The sequence below is a fragment of the Neolamprologus brichardi genome, chromosome 3 (assembly GCF_056152115.1).
Source record: "Neolamprologus brichardi isolate AB-2024 chromosome 3, ASM5615211v1, whole genome shotgun sequence".
NCBI lineage: Eukaryota > Metazoa > Chordata > Actinopteri > Cichliformes > Cichlidae > Neolamprologus > Neolamprologus brichardi.
Window position 1 is genome coordinate 61,287,279 of NC_142106.1, and position 17,028 is coordinate 61,304,306.

Sequence of the window (17,028 nt, forward strand, 5' to 3'; positions counted from 1 at the left end):
CCAAAGTCTAATTATTCCAGAGGGCAGTGTTGATACAACTAAATTATTTTTAAGCAAAGTTGAGTTTTTTATTGTCGGAGTACTTAAAGTCTGAAGTATCACTTAAATGCATTACACGCTGTTGATGGTAGCAAATAAACCACCCAAACAAACAGTTTGGCAGGCTGGGAGGCTTGGGCAGACAACGTAGGATCAGCTTGTGGGAGGAGTCTAGATAAACCAAAGAAAGACAAGCTAACAAACGCCACAGTGAAGTGAGTAGCTACAAACTGCAGGCTGATTAGTGTTGTTTAAGAATTCGGCCTGAGGAACATTCTTAGGATCAACAAATGACGGCATGTATGAGCCTCCCTCAAGACGCACCATCACAAGAAGAATACATGAGCTGTAGAAAAAGGAAAGACTACGAAAGCCACAGTGTTACAACATGAACCAGCTGTTGGTCTCTCTGGAGACTACTGGGCGTGGCTGGGTAAGTTACAGTACATGATATTAATGAAGAGTGGGAACTGCGTTCTATAGCAAACAATTTGTTATGAGGTAATCAGCTGATCTTAGTTTAACTGGAAGCCCTTCACAATAATTGCAAAGTCTTTATTTTGTCCAACTACCATCAGTTCATCTGTACTGATGGTAACTTAAAGTCACACTAATATCGTTTAGTTTGTATAGTTTATGTAGTAGAAGTATACTACAGTACTCTGATCATTGATAGGATAGATTTATGTAGATATACACCTTTGTGTTTAACATTACTGCATTCTAGTACTGTGATCTTTGTCCTTATATATGGTTATGTTAGCTATACTGATGTATGTACATATATGTACATGCATATATATGTACATACATATAACTGGATATGTAACTTATCTATTCATCTTATTTATCATGTATTTGTATTGTGTACTTCCTTTTTGTAAGAAACCACACACGTGATCACAGCCACAAGAATCAATCAGTGAAAGAATAAAGTGCCTCAATCCGAAGCTTAAGCTCCTTATTCCACACGCTGGGATCATTTGGCCTTCAGTGGTGTTCTGGCTGACACACCGGAGTGACCGTAGTGCTAAAGAGTGAATCGAACACACCAGTGTCATCCCTGATATCTCCACTACATTTAATCGTGCTTCAGCTTGTGGCTGCCGTTAGCTGGACTGCTAGTTAGCCGGTGTGCTAGTTAGCCAGTGTGCTAGTCAGCTGGTGTGCTGACCAGCGAACCAGTAGGTTACAAGATGAGCTTGTCTGTCTGATAAGCCAGCTCTCTCTGCCTTGGTCGTTTTGTCCTTGGGCAAGACACTTCACCTACCACTTACTGGTGATGACCAGAGGCGCCGATGGCGCAATATGCAGCCTCGCTTCTGTCAGTCTGTCCCAGGGCAGCTGTGGCTACAACTGTAGCTGCCTCCACCAGTGTGTGAGAGTGAATGAATAGTGGAATTGGGTCTTTGAGGGTCTTTGAGGGTCTCGAAAAGCACTATATAAATGCAATCCATTATTATTATTAAGAGCATCTTAAGGCCTGACTGTGCTCATTCTTCCTCCAATCTCTCCTTACCAATGATAACAACTACATCAGTATTAGCTCAATAACAATTTCTGCAATACAATGGTGGACATTCATTTTTAAACCTTGTGTAAAATGATAAAACCTAAAAGTCTGAGTATTATTCTTTGTGCAAACAGCTCTTGCAGGTTTCCCCAGACTTAATAATTAAATAATGATAATAATAAAAATAACCTTTCCTTTAAGCAGCTGTTCAGGCTACTATACTCATCCCAGAAATAACAAGTGACACCATTAATAGTGGAGCTACCTTTAACAGGTGAAACTGATTTGACCTATAAGGTTACTGCGGTTACTTCTTATCAGGGTTAGTAGGGAAGACATCTGGATGAGGTAGTTAGTAGTAGGTAGTTAGTACCGGGCGAGTCCCCTCCCCCACATCATCACCAGAACCCTTTATTATCTACAGGGTAAGACGGCCTGTTTTATCAAAGTATGGCCATTACTACTGTGATCATTTGCAGCCCACTGTGCCGCTCTCTCTGCTGGGATGAACCACTGGAGCTCACCCAGTCATCCCTTTCTTTCTCTCAAGAAGAAGTGAAATAAATATATTTATTATGTTACGAGTCTAATATTCTTTAAATCAAACTGTAATGAATAAATCAAGGAAGAACATTTGGTGGCTCCAAGTGTTGTCAAAGAAAAGATAAACATCTCATTTTGAGAAATCAGCCTTTAAAATTAAGTAAGTACTGTGAATAAAAAACAAACAGCGAACCAATCAGTAGTCGCCAATATCCTCCTAATTTCATTCACAAAGAAATCAAATATATATATTATTGGCCCAAAGGAGCCTAAATCTTTAAATTAGGCAGTACATGATGTATTTTCTTTTTAAATAAACAAAGACATGACTATAACAACTTTTAGTAATTCAGAGTCCAATTATCCACTCAAATGTAAATAAAAGTTCACTTGACAGCTGTATAAAAGTTACCTGTTTATACAATAATATAAATCACATTTCAAATGATTATCTGTGTAAAAGTTTGAATCCTGACCTGAGAGTTTCCACTGCACACTGGGAACTCTTTAGTCCAGCAGTCAGAAGCGTCACTCCTGAATCCTGCAGGTCAGAGTTACTCAGGTCCAGCTCTCTCAGACTGGAGGACTGGGAGCTGAGGACTGAGGATAGAGCTTCACAACTTCTCTCTGACAGGTTACAGCCACTCAGTCTGAAAAATAAAAGACAGTCTATACAAGAAATACTCATGTAGAGTTTGTTAATACATTTCACAACATTAAATCTTGACATTCTATTTTTAAAGTAAACATAAACATACTAAGATATAACATCATATGGATGAACTTTAATTAATAATTGTAAAAACAAAATGTTTTCTGATCTGACCTCAGAGTATTCAGTTTACAGTTTAAACGTTGTAGTCCAACAGACAGAAGCTTCACTCCTGAATCCTGCAGCTTTCTGATACTCAGGTCCAGCTCTGTCAGACTAGAGGACTGTGAGCTGAGAACTGAGGACAGAGCTTCACAGTTTTCCTCTGAGAGTTCACAGATGTTAAGTCTGAAGATAAAAACATGAATAAAGATTGTTGTTAAAGTGTAATCAGGGTGCAATAGCTTATTGTATTGTGCTGAGCAGGTTAGTAAAACTTCACTGTAACTTGGAAATGAATAAAAATGCTATGAAACAAGGATAACTGGATAAAGATATAAACAAAAACAAACATCAAACACATAAACAAACAGAACTAAACAGAATACAAATTGATCTGACCTCAGAACATTCAGTTTGGCGTGTGGACTCTCCACTGCAGCAGACAGAAGCTTTACTGCTGAAGCCTTCAGGCTGTTGGTACTCAGGTCTAGCTCTCTCAGACTACAGGACTGGGAGCTGACCACTGACAACAAATTTTCACAGCCTTCCTCTGAGACGTTACAGCTGCTCAGTCTGAGAGAGAAAGGGAAAAAACAAAAACAAAAACAAAGCAAACAATATATGTGATCAAATTAAATTTGTTTATATGTTGAACCTTTTTTTTAAATTTTATTTTAAACCTATGAGACTATGAGTGCTACCAATCCAGTGCACATGATTGGTACCTTGATGGTACCTTGCTCAGGGGTACCACAAGGTAACTATTCGGTGGATTCGACCCCTGACCTTATGATCATGGGGCGACCACTCTGCCTACTGAGCTAATAATTCTGTGTACACTATCATACAATATTAACTAAAACAATTATTTTTAGAAAATTTTACTAATTCAATAATCATTATGCTCATTACCTGTGTATTGTGAGGAACACTGGATTTTAAACACTAGCTGTATAAAACTCTTCCTGTTAAAGGTGCGTATAAAAGAGATGAGCTGAAATGCAGACTTCATGGAGAATGTTTGCTGTCAGGATATATCAAAGACAAAGCAGAGATCCATCCACTCTCTTCCACTAAGCCCACAGATGGACAGAAAACCACTCTCACTCACACCTGCATGAAGTTTAGATCACCAGGTAATCTAACTGCATGTCTGTGGACAGTGGGAGGAAACTGTAGAGGACCCAGAGTGAACCCAATGTAATTATGTGGTAACACTGGTTATGGAAGCCTTACAGTTACATATGGTTACTGACAAGAAACACGACCTTAGAGGCAATTTCAGTAATGAAGACCAAAGTTCTCCCTTCATACGGGATGAAAACATGACAGCACAGCAGAGATTTATATTTAAAAAGGGAGAGTGTGCACTGAAAGTGAGATACAAACTTGAACTTAAATCACAAACATCAGAAAAAGATGTAGGTGAAGTCTGGCAGGTGAAGTTTGTGCTTTAGAATAAAACAACCAAACTCCTGGAGTTGGAGACAAGTGAACAAGCTGAGGATAATAAACCTGTCAGAGGGGCTGAAGCATCAGAGCTCATGTTCTTATAGGCTGGGTCTGGATTGTCCTTTGATAAGAGTTACAGAACAAAGTGTGTTTTAGAAATGCTGGAGTGAAACATTAAAACTACCATATATTTACTGAGTGACTGATGATCATTTAATTCACTATTTAAAAAAAAAATGTTACAGTGCTCTTTGAACAAAGCATTTCTGATTTATTTCCCATGATTTTAACAATGAAGCGATGACAACATGTTTACTCACAGAGCTTTGTTGGAGGCTTTGACCACTGGCAGCATTCTCAGAAGAGCCTCCTCTGAAGTAGAGTATTTCTTGAAGTCAAACTCATCCAGATCTTCTTCTGATGACAGTAAGATGAAGGTCAGAGCTGAGCACTGAGCAGGAGACAGTTTACCTGTGGAGAGACTTCCTGAAGTCCTGTGCTGTTGGATCTCCTCCACTAGAGAACGATCATTCAGTTCATTCAGACAGTGGATCAGATTGATGCTTTTCTCTGCAGACAGATTCTCACTGAGCTTCTCCTTGATGTACTGGACTGTTTCCTGATTGGTCTGTGAGCTACTTCCTGTCTGTGTCAGCAGACCTTGTAAGAGAGTCTGAGTGGTCTGCAGTGAAAGACCCAGGAGGAAGCGGAGGAACAAGTCCAGGTGTCCATTTGGACTCTCTAAGGCCTTGTCCACAGCACTCTGGTAGAAGTGTGTCTGGGAGGTTGCTTGTTGTTGCTTCAGCAGATTGAGTCCAGAGTTGATGAAGGTCAGATGGACATGAAGAGCAGCCAGAAACTCCTGAACACTCAGATGGATGAAGCAGAACACCTTGTCCTGGTACAGTCCTCTCTCCTCTTTAAAGATCTGTGTGAACACTCCTGAGTACACTGAGGCTTCTCTGATATCGATGCCACACTCTGTCAGGTCTGATTCATAAAAGATCAGGTTTCCTTTCTGCAGCTGATCAAAAGCCAGTTTTCCCAGAGACTCAATCATCTTCCTGCTCTCTGGACTCCAGTGTGGATCTGTCTCAGCTCCTCCATCATACTTGACCTTCTTCACTTTGGCCTGAACCACCAGGAAGTGGATGTACATCTCAGTAAGGGTCTTGGGCAGCTGTCCTCCCTCCCTGGTTCCCAGCACATCCTCCAGAACTGTAGCAGTGATCCAGCAGAAGACTGGGATGTGACACATGATGTGGAGGCTTCGTGATGTCTTGATGTGGGAGATGATCCTGCTGGCCTGCTCCTCATCTCTGAATCTCTTCCTGAAGTACTCCTCCTTCTGTGGGTCAGTGAACCCTCTGACCTCTGTCACCATGTCAACAAACCCAGGAGGGATCTGATTGGCTGCTGCAGGTCGTGTGGTTATCCAGAGGCGAGCAGAGGGAAGCAGTTTCCCCCTGATGAGGTTTGTCAGCAGCACATCCACTGAGGTGGACTTTCTAGGGTCAGTTAGGATTGTAGTTTTGTGGAAGTCCAGAGGAAGTCGACACTCATCCAGACCATCAAAGATGAACACAACCTGGAAGTCTTCAAAGCTGCAGATTCCTGCTTCTTTGGTTTCAGTAAAGAAGTGATGAACAAGTCCCACCAAGCTGAACTTTTCCTCTTTCAGCACATTCAGCTCTCTGAAAGTGAATGGAAATATGAACTGGATGTCCTGGTTGGCTTTGTCTTCAGCCCAGTCAAGGGTGTATTTCTGTGTTAAGACTGTTTTCCCAATGCCAGCCACTCCCTTTGTCAGCACTGTTCTGATTGGTTCATCTCTTCCAGGTGAGGCTTTAAAGATGTCTTCTTGTCTGATTGTTGTTTCTGGTCTGTGTGGTTTCCTGGATGCTGTTTCAATCTGTCTGACCTCATGTTCATCATTGACCTCTGCAGTCCCTCCCTCTTTGATGTAGAGCTCTGTGTAGATCTGATTCAGAAGGGTTGGGTTTCCTGCTTTAGCGATCCCCTCAAACACACACTGGAACTTCTTCTTCAGAGCAGATTTAAGGTTACGATGACAAACAGCAGCTGGAAGTTCTGAATAATAATAATAAAAGTACAACTTTAACAATCCTATTTTACAAAATGCTGATGACAATTTCTGACCCACTGAGAAATGACTGAACACACTGGTGTCACAAGTGTCTCATTTATCCAGCAGCTTAAATCTTTAGATAAATCCTCTTACGTCTCTGCAGACGGTCAGCCAGCTCCTCCTGCTTCATTCTCCTCAGGAAGTCCACTGCGATCTTCACAAATGCCTCTCTGCTGTTTCTCTTCTGCTCATCATCCTCCCTCTGAAACTCCAAGCACTGGGGCTTATTTGGATTCAGAGCCTTCTGGATCTTCTTCAGCTCGTTCTTCACAAAAGTGATGATGTTGTCCTCCAGCAGCTGAAACAGAATACCTTATGAATGACCCAGCCCTCTGAAATTCAGTCTACACAACATCAAGAAGGTCCTGAGGAAATGTGAACGCTGGTTTGAGGGCGGAGTCAAGGAGGCCATTTATGTGAAAAGGGAAAGACCATCTCTGAATGGAGGAGGGGCCTAAGGGTACATCTGTCACCATCTTTAACAACACTTTAACAAACAACATGAGATTTTAACACTAATGTAAAAATCCTGTGATTCATTGTTATTAAGCACAAACACATCTATGGACCCGTTTCCATTAGTAGCTGCTCAGATCGACTCACCACAGGTCGCCACGACTGGACTGGATCCACTGATTTCCATTACAGTTGAGGACCACCTAATGTGGTTGTCTCAATATAGCCTTTAGTAAGTGTTAATGCTCCTAATTTCCATCATATTTGTCATTTATTGCTCAAAGTTATTGTAGAAACAGTTATTCAGCTTCATTCTCACTGATCTCAACTACAAACTGTTTCGCTTTGGTTTTTGTTTAAAGCCTCGATGTTTAAAACGTTTCCCTGTGATCAATGTTCCCTCTAATGTTTCATGTGTCTGAACACACAAACTCCCTGAGTGTCCCTTGGACCACTGTGAGCAACAGCAGACGTGTGCACTGTGGTCACGCCAGCATCGAATCCATCCAAGTTACATGTTTATTAAAGTAATCAAATTACAGCATTTATGTTAGACTACTTTTAATTAACTGCTTTAGCCCACTTACAATGAAAATGAAAAACAATCTTGTTCATGACCTGTGTAGCATGTTAACACTATTGGAAGGAAAAATAACTTGAACTCCAATTTTGAAAACACAACTTTATTTATTTATTTTTTTTATTATTAAGCTCTGACTTGTATTATGAGTCTGTGGTCTGGGAGAGAGTCTGTAACTCTGGATGCAAAATACAGTAAATAATGACCAGTGCTGGGCAATTAATTATATAGTTACTTCTTCAAAAAGGTAAAACAAAGTAAATGGCCTGCATTTGATAGCACTTTATATTTGTATATTTTGCATTTGTATAGTGCTTTACTCAGTCACTAAGGACCCCAAAGCGCTTTACACTACATTCAGTCATTCACACACATCACACTGGTGATGGCAGCTACATTGTAGCCACAGCTGCCCTGGGCGCACTGACAGAGGCGAGGCTGCTGGACACTGGCGCCACCCTGTGACAACCACCAGTAATCAAACATTGGGTTAGTATCTTGCCCAAGGATATTTGGCACGCAGCCAGGAGGCAGCCTGGGATTGAACTTCTGTTTAGTGGCTGACCTGCTCTGCCACCTGAGCTACAGCCACCCCAGTTTTTTGCAGCTGTTTACCTAAAAATGCAGCCAAGGCGTTTTTTACATAAACATTTTAAACTATTTACAGAACAATCAGCTGTTCTGCATCAAATCTGATGCCACACAAATTATTTGTGCCACTCCAAAAAATAATTTCTGTCCACTATGAGATGAAGGAGAACAACAGCCTGATACCTGCAGGCCTGACAGCAGCAGATGTATCACTGCTGTAACACCTGTAACATTCAGCAGTCGCCTCATTGTTCTGACACACAAAACACTATTGACTACACTACACACTAACTACACACTAACTACACACTAACTACTCACTAACTACACACTAACTACTCACTAACTACACAAGATTTGCACTAAACGTTGCAAATCTCTCACATCTCAAACACACCATCACTCCTAAAACTTCCCCCTCCCTAAACAACTAAATGCCATGTTGCCATATCATGTTTTGATTGGTCGACATGGTACATTTTTCCACCAATAGGAAAGGGTGGGGTGTTTTGGTTTCATCTTTGCTCACAGGCTTTCGAGCATTTTCCTTATAAAACGCTGTTTTTACCGTTTCTTCCTGCAGTAAATATGAACAACGACAGTATTCAGGAAGAAAACCAAACAGTGCAGATATTTTTATCATAACTCTGGTTTTACGGCCGATCAACACAATTTAAAAACTGGTATAAAGTCCACACTTTTCCCCTCAATTGTTCCGTCTGTGCTGCTCACATCTCCAATGGTTGTACACGTTGTCATTAACGTGGCTTCACTCCACATCAGCCGCTTTGCTAAAACACCGGTGTCGGCACATAAGGACGCTGTCATAGCCTGTCAACCACATTGATTAGCTGCGTATATACGAATGTGAATCACATCATTGGCTGGACTGTGGGATAAGGTGGCATCGTTGTAATCCCATACGGGAGCAGCCAGTCACTGACTAACACTGCAAAACAGAATTGTTAACGTATTTACTTTAATTTCAATTCAGGTGGATTTTTTTTGTGTGCAATGCAGATTTTCTGTGCACAGAGACGTGCCAGCAGTGCACAATTGCACACGCGCGCAGCTTAGAGGGAACATTGCCTGTGATCACATTTGCACCGTCTGATTTCAAAGTTTGTTTCTTTTGGACATTTAGTCCACAGAGTCCTTGGTGTTCTGAAAGGGACCTATAAATAAATGTATTATTAATAATAATAAAAGTAGTTGTTGTACATGTACAGACCATAAATATGGAGTCCAGCTGTGTTTGATGCTGCTGGGCAGACTGACCACTGGGAACCTCTGAGCTCTGCTGCTCCACTCTGTGGAGGAACCATGGACACACACATGGACACACACACACACACACACACACACACACACACACACACACACACACACACACACTTTGATGATTGAAATGTGAATTTAGCCTCTAAAAGCTGTGTTCAGTCACTTTTGCTGCTTCCCTTGTTGCATCTGTATTTGTAGTTTCTCTGTCAGAGATCAAAATGATCAATAATACAAATGATCCTCCAGAGTCCTTCCACTGTTATCCTGATCACTGACACTTCTTTGTTGTGTTTTAAACTCTGTAAAAACACAAAGATCATAATTCCCTGAATGACTTCAGTGTTTTTCTAACTGAACTTTGTTTCAAAGGCAGTTTCTCAGTAAATGTACTTGTGTGTACTTGTGAAACGTCATCATTCACAGATCAAGTACGTTTCAACTCAAAGTACGTATAAAGCCAAGTGTGTAAGTTCATCTCTGAATGTTTGTGATTCCTACGTTAAGTTTAACAATGATATATGAAGCTGGGACGTCTGTGCGCTGCTGAGTCTGTTTGTTTGTTCATTCCAACCATCAAACTGTTCACCTGCAGCACAGTTTGTTTGTTTTTCAAAGTAAAACTGTGAAACACTTTTTTCATACTTGTTTTTTTCATACAACAGCTCACACTGACATCATCCTGATAAAAGATGAGTGCAGGAAAACCGTGTTTGCATTTATTTGCACTGCTTTCCATGTGTGAATGAGGCGAGTATCAAAGTGCTCAGAGGAGAAAAGCTCCATATAAGAACCATTACTCCCAGTATTATTCCAAACTGGTCCAGCCTATAAAGATGAACTCTGTGTGAACAGCTGACCTGTGTCATGTGACCAAGAACACAAACATGATCTACTGTCAGATCAGGACACGTCACAGTTACTGTGTTACTGTTTAACAGCACACTGCAACATTCACACGTTCATCTAACAAACTGGATCATTAACAGCTGCATTTTCACACGTTTCACTTTGATTCACTACAGATTCAGCAGACAGAAAGAAGTTGATGAGGAAACAACAGTTCAGTTCATTTCTGTCCTGGTTGATGAAGATGGCAGCACTGCTGAGGAGCAGGAAGTGGGGATCAGACTGAGTGAAGAGTTTCAGGACAGAGAGTTTGAGAACATCTCCTCTTCCTAAAAATAATCTCTGAGTATCTGCTGTGTTTGTGGAAACACTCCAACACACAGCGCTGCACATATGAACATGTGTGTGAAACAGAGCTGACATTAAACATGATGGAGGATTTATTCACAAACACACAACAACATTTACACACACATTACCTCTCTGCAGGACGACACACGCCTGATTTAAAGTCAACAACAACATCTTTAGACCGGTCACTCTGTAAGGACACAGAGCTGGGTGGAGGTCCAGGCTGGTTCCTGTGAATAATGATGGAGCAGTGATGTGAGTGCTGAGCTGTGACATGGAGAAGAGTCATGGACAGTTAGAGATGGTCATCTCACCTCTGAGCTTTGGTCTGGCTCTCATGTTCCCCACACAGAGTGCTTTTAGAAGGAGGGACTCCCTCCTCTCTGTCCTCACACTGATCCATGCTGCTCATTTCACATCAGCTCACACACACTTTCTACCTTCACCTGCAGAGGAAACACAAATCATTCATGTGCACATCAACTGAAATCCTCCTTTCCATCATGTGTGCTGTCCAAATATCAGCTGCTTCTTTCCTGCTTCATCTCAGTGTCAGCTGAATGCAGTCAGACAGCAGTGTGAGGCAGAGGAAGCTGCCATCAGCTGCTCTACTATCTGTCCACTAGATGGAGCCTGAAGCACACACGATGCATTCACTGACACACACTGATTCACTGTGACTGGAAGCTTCAGTCAGTTCAACACGTGTGAACAACATTTTAAACATTTCAGCTGATCCATGATTCAAAGAGGATCAACAGAGTTAAAGCTTCACACTAATTCTTCCTGCTGAGTTTGCAGAGAACTGCACACACACTGATTTACTGTTTGGGAAACTAGAAAATGTTCGTCTTGAACTGGCTGCATGATGCAGGGTAGGACCCGAATATAACGGCATCTTCAAGCAACTTACAGAAGTTCAGATGCTTTTCTTTCCAAGCTCCTTAAACTACGATGACCTGGATGACTGAGAACCTTCCCAGGAAAAATGAAACACACTGAACAAAGAATACAAGACTTTCACAATAAAACAGCAAACAAAGGAACGCAACACTGACACGTGAGCTTGACAGAGGAGTGGAGGAAAGGCAGACGAGAGTGAGCGAGGGAAAGAGGAGACAAGAGAGACATGACAGGCTGAGGAAATATAGAATGGAGCACCAGGCCTCACACAAACACAGAGACACACAGAGACACACAGAGACACACAGACACACACAGAGACACAGAGACACACAGAGACACACACAGAGACACACAGACACACACAGACACACACAGAGACACACAGACACACACAGAGACACACAGAGACACACACAGAGACACACAGAGACACACACAGAGACACACAGACACACACAGACACACACAGAGACACACAGACACACAGACACACACAGAGACACACAGACACACACAGACACACACAGAGACACACAGACACACACAGACACACACAGAGACACACAGACACACACAGACACACACAGAGACACAGAGACACACAGAGACACACACAGAGACACACAGAGACACACAGACACACACAGAGACACACAGAGACACACAGACACACACAGAGACACACAGACACACACAGACACACACAGAGACACACAGACACACACAGAGACACACAGAGACACACACAAACACAGAGGGAATCTAATGATCAAGGAACTAAATAACTGCTTTAGCCCACTTACAATGAAAATGTAAAAAAAATCTTGTTCATGACCTGTGTAGCATGATAACACTATTGGAATTTTGAAAACACAACTTTCTTTTTTTTTTTCTTTAATAAAGCTCTGACTTGTATTATGAGTCTGTGGTCTGGGAGAGAGTCTGTAACTCTGTCTGCAAAATACAGTAAATAATGACCAATGTTGGGAAATTAATTATATAGTTACTTCTTCAAAAAAGTAACTGAGTTATGCAAACATAGTTTTTTGCAGCTGTTTACCTAAAAATGCAGCCAAGGCGTTTTTTAAATAAACATTTCAAACTATTTACAGAACAATCAGCTGTTCTGCATCAAATCTGATGCCACACAAATTATTTGTGCCACTCCAAAAATAATTTCTGTCCACTATGAGATGAAGGAGAACAACAGCCTGATACCTGCAGGCCTGACAGCAGCAGATGTGTCACTGCTGTAACACCTGTAACATTCAGCAGTCGCCTCATTGTTCTGACACGCAACAAAACTATTGACTACACTACACACTAACTACACACTAACTACACACTAACTACACAAGATTTGCTCTAAACGTCTCAAATCTCTCACATCTCAAAACACCGCCATCGGTAGGTTTCTTAACAACTAAATGCCATGTGTTGATTGGTCAACATGGTACATTTTTCAACCAATAGGAAAGGGTGGGGATTTTTGGTGTTGTTTTTGCTCACAGGCTTTTGAGCATTTTCCTTATAAAACGCAGTTTTTACAGTTTCTTCCTGCAGTAAATATAAACAACAACAGTATTCAGGAAGAAAAACAAACATTGCAAATATTTTATCATAACTCTGGTTTTACGTGGCCGATCAACACAATTTAAAAACTGGTATAAAGTCCACACTTTTCCCGTCAGTTGTTCGTCTGTCCTGCTCACATCTCCAATGGTTGTACACGTTGTCATTAACGTGGCTTCACTCCACATCAGCCGCTTTGCTGAAACACCGGCACATATTTACTTTAATTTCAATTCAGGTTAGAATTCTTTTTCAGCAATTGCGCATGTGCGCAGCTTAGAGGGAACATTGCTTACAAGGTGTTACAATGAAAGTCAAAATCACTTGTTAAATTTGCAGGGACACAATAACCACAGATCAATTGTTCAAACCACTACAGTAGGGAGCCATGTTATGAATAATAAACAAGTAATAATACTAATACTACTACTAATAATGTTAATTTAAGTAATTGTTTTCGACTGAACATCACATATAATGTAACAAGCAGTAAATTCAGGTTAAGTGCATTATCAGCATTTGGAGGAGCTCCTTATCCTTCTCTCTACTGCTCACCTCTGACAAAGTTCACATAGTTTGCTAGCCTCGTTCAGCCTGCTAGCTATGCTAACAAGTCTACTACACACACTTGACTCGGTCACATGACAGACAGCAGCTGCTCTGCTAGCTAAGCTAACTCATGTTAAAGGTCAAAGAAATGAGGTGATGCTGCTGGGAGTTATGTCACAGACTAGCAGAATTTAGTTATTCAGCATAATATTTAATCCTTATTATCTGCTCCTCTCACCTCTGTTTACATCTGAAAACAAGAAAATTTAGCCAACAGTTTATTAGCTTTGGTGAAATTATGAACAGGTATCAGCGCGGTCACCTATACTGTCCTTTAATGCTAGAGCAGCAGGAACACCAGTTAATCTAAAATCTCCTTTTCTCTCTAAAAAAGTGACAGCAGACTGAGTCAAAGACAGAAACCTTATATAAACACCAAATATTCACTTCCTGATCCAGGATTCAAAGAGGACGTTGAACTTACTCAGCTTCTTCTTCTCATGAACGTCTTCACTCTGCAGCTCTGCTGCCTGGACCAGGTCTGTGTAGAAACAGAGAAAATCCTCTGCTTCTTCTCCGTCAGCAGTCGTCTGTGTCTGCAGACTGCATCAGATTAAACACTTCACACCAGCAAAGAGTCTGAAGCTCACAGGTCAAAGGTCAGCTGCTGCACCTTTTGTGATATTAATTTGATCAATAATTAACCTGCAGCAGGTTTCTGCTCCAACACACAGAAAACAACCCTGAGAACAAATCAGATGATGTGTGGGTGTGTCTGCAGGCTTCAATAGATGAGCATTAAACACTCAGCAAAGAGGCTGAAGCTCACAGGTCAAAGGTCAGCTGCCACACTGTATATAACAATTCACTTTTGAACAGTAGATAGCCTGTAGGCGTATCTGCAGTGATAAACAGTTTACACATTAAACACTGAACCATAAAAGAAGCTTAAGCTGCAGCTCACAGGTCAAAGTTCAGCTGCTGCACCCAGTTATGAGTTTAAATAAATCATTAATCATGATCTTTTCCCTCTCAGCACTTTCACTTGGCCTTGGGGTGTTTTCACTGAGCTACACTGTATGTTTCAAATGTTGTAAATAAATTGGGAGTTAGGGCTGGGCAATATGGCCTAAAATCCATATCGCGGTATAATTTGAAGCATGTGCGGTAACGATATATATCGCAATATATTCTTTTCTTCTGTATAACGTATTTTCCACACTAGAAGGCTTAAAATCAGTTAATTTTCTCAAAAATCGAGAGTGTGCCTTATGTATGAATTCTGGTTGTGCTTACTGACCTTGAACCGATTTTGGCGGCAGAAATCTGTTAAAAATGTTTTAGTACATCTTTGGTAAGCCGCTCTGCTTGATGGATTGTCAGAGCATTACGGCTGCCGTAGTGAGGAGCTTCATGGAGGAATCTGGGTCCTAAACTCCGTCAGCTTCAGGTCCCAAAGTCAAACAAACACTGAGAGGCAAAAACGGTCTAAATTCTTTCATCCTTAATAAAATCATCAGCGTTGCTGCTTTGCCATGTGTAACAATTAAGTTTATCATCCAGGCATCCATGAAAACAGAATTTATTAAATTTAACGGAGTTAGAAGTTAACAGGAAGTTAGCTCGCTAGTGTACACCTAAACATTTCATACCATGTTCTGACTGAGATTTCTGAAACTAATTCAAACGTACAGCTCTGCTACCACTTCCAACATAAATGAAGACAGAAACTAAACAGCAGTGACGTTTGTAGGGTTACTGAAGTTGGACTAGTTGCATGTTTTAGACGTGTGTCACGTGTAGAAGCACAAAAATCCCACAATGACACAAAGATTGGTTTGACACAACTATGCAGCTGTAAGTTGTTTCTAATGATTCATTGAAGCTCTTCTAACATTCTGGAGACGATCAGTACATGAATCTGTTCAACACGACAACAATTTGACTTCAATGTGAACGTTTGCCATTAAATAACCTTCTTCATCCAGCTGACAGCATCCTTCATCCTATGATATTAACAGTTCCTCCTGTTGATGACAAACCTCTGACATGATCTGCTTGAGGAGCTTTTTCATGTGAAGCTCTCTGAGCTCAGGGCTAAGTTGCTGTGTTTCATCTTTAAGAGCTGCTGCCTCCTCGCCGTTCTTGTTCTTCTCTTCTTCTCCTAATGACACCATTTCTGCTTCATATCTTTCACTGGGCCTAAAACAGATGAAGAGTAGATCTACTGCTGTTCACTGTTTGTGTCAATATGGAGAAATATGAACAGACAAACACAGCACACACTGTAAAAACTGTGATTTGGGTTAATTAGTGTCTAATAGGAAAGTAATACTCAGTAAAAACATGTATGTGTTGTTTTAATTAAATCTAAGCAAAATTAAACATTTTTGAGATGTTCAGTTATTTAAATTTACACAATTTTGTTTGGGGTAAATTAAGCAATAGTTTGTTGAGCAGATTTAACAAAAATGTATGAGTACCGTGAAAAATGAAGAAATCTAATAGATTTAACTAATGAAAGCATTTTCATTTTAATCATTCTACACTTCCGCCTGTAGTCCGTTGTGCCACGTGCAGGACACACACGCTTCAGCAGTGGATGATCTCCATTTTGTCCGAGGTAAGATTATCTTAATTTGTACGTATATACGACACGTTTTAAACAGTAACGTGTAGCAGTTTAGAGTAAAAGTTCTAAACAGTATGATACGTCAAAATTAGATTAATAATGACCGCTGTAATGACAGTATCGTATTTTTACACAAAATGGCACGAAGTGGACTGCTAGCATAAGGTCACTTTCCAAGCCTTCACAGCTGTGTTACTTCAGAGCTTTGACTAACCACGTTTACCATATTAAAAAATATATCAATGATGTATTTCGATGGGCTGTAGCCTCCCTCATTTACTTTTAACATTTTATGAAAAAGTTTTGCACTCAGCAGTGAGTGATGTAGTTAAAATCATTTGTGCAGGATTTTGTCAGTCACAGTTTTTCAAAGCTTTTGTCTCCACGCAGTTTTTCAGTTGTGGTAATGAAGCTAAAGTTGCTCAGTCCAGCAAAATAACTGGTTTTCATTTTCATGCTGTCGGAGCCCCGTGACTTTAGTGCAGGCACAGCTCACATAGAGGGATGATGCAAGTTTCCAGTTAAACTTGGTCGTGCATCAGTGAGACCCACGCTCAGTCACGATGTTTATGTAGAACGATCTTCAAGACAAAGGTACACTCAGGAAGTAATATAGTAATACGTGTTTAATCTGACATAAGTCTTTCATCATTTCTATGTTTAACACCCGATGGTGTTTGGATACAGAGATGACCTTGTGTAGATTAAAAGGACATCTTTTCAAATATGGGAAGATATATACAGTATATAAATA

General features: G+C 40.8%; 1 protein-coding gene across 10 annotated transcripts in view; it reads right to left on the bottom strand.

Annotated features, from left to right (window-relative positions):
• The window catches only part of LOC102777248 (NLR family CARD domain-containing protein 3-like), a 1,099,208-nt gene that overhangs the window by 856,405 nt on the left and 225,775 nt on the right, over positions 1-17,028 (bottom strand). For 2 of the 10 annotated variants that reach the window (XM_087837892.1, XM_087837891.1), the window contains 3 exons: positions 3,309-3,482; positions 2,922-3,095; positions 2,572-2,745 (listed from right to left, as the gene is read on the bottom strand). The exons of 1 other annotated variant lie outside the window; for it this stretch is intronic. In XM_087837892.1, coding sequence (XP_087694018.1) covers positions 2,572-2,745; positions 2,922-3,095; positions 3,309-3,482 — 522 coding nt within the window. Of the gene's footprint in view, positions 1-2,571; positions 2,746-2,921; positions 3,096-3,308; positions 3,483-4,681; positions 6,453-6,603; positions 6,809-9,368; positions 9,448-10,743; positions 10,846-17,028 lie in introns of all 10 variants that reach the window. 7 more of the 10 variants (XM_087837890.1, XM_087837896.1, XM_087837889.1 and 4 more) reach the window with 6 other exon arrangements.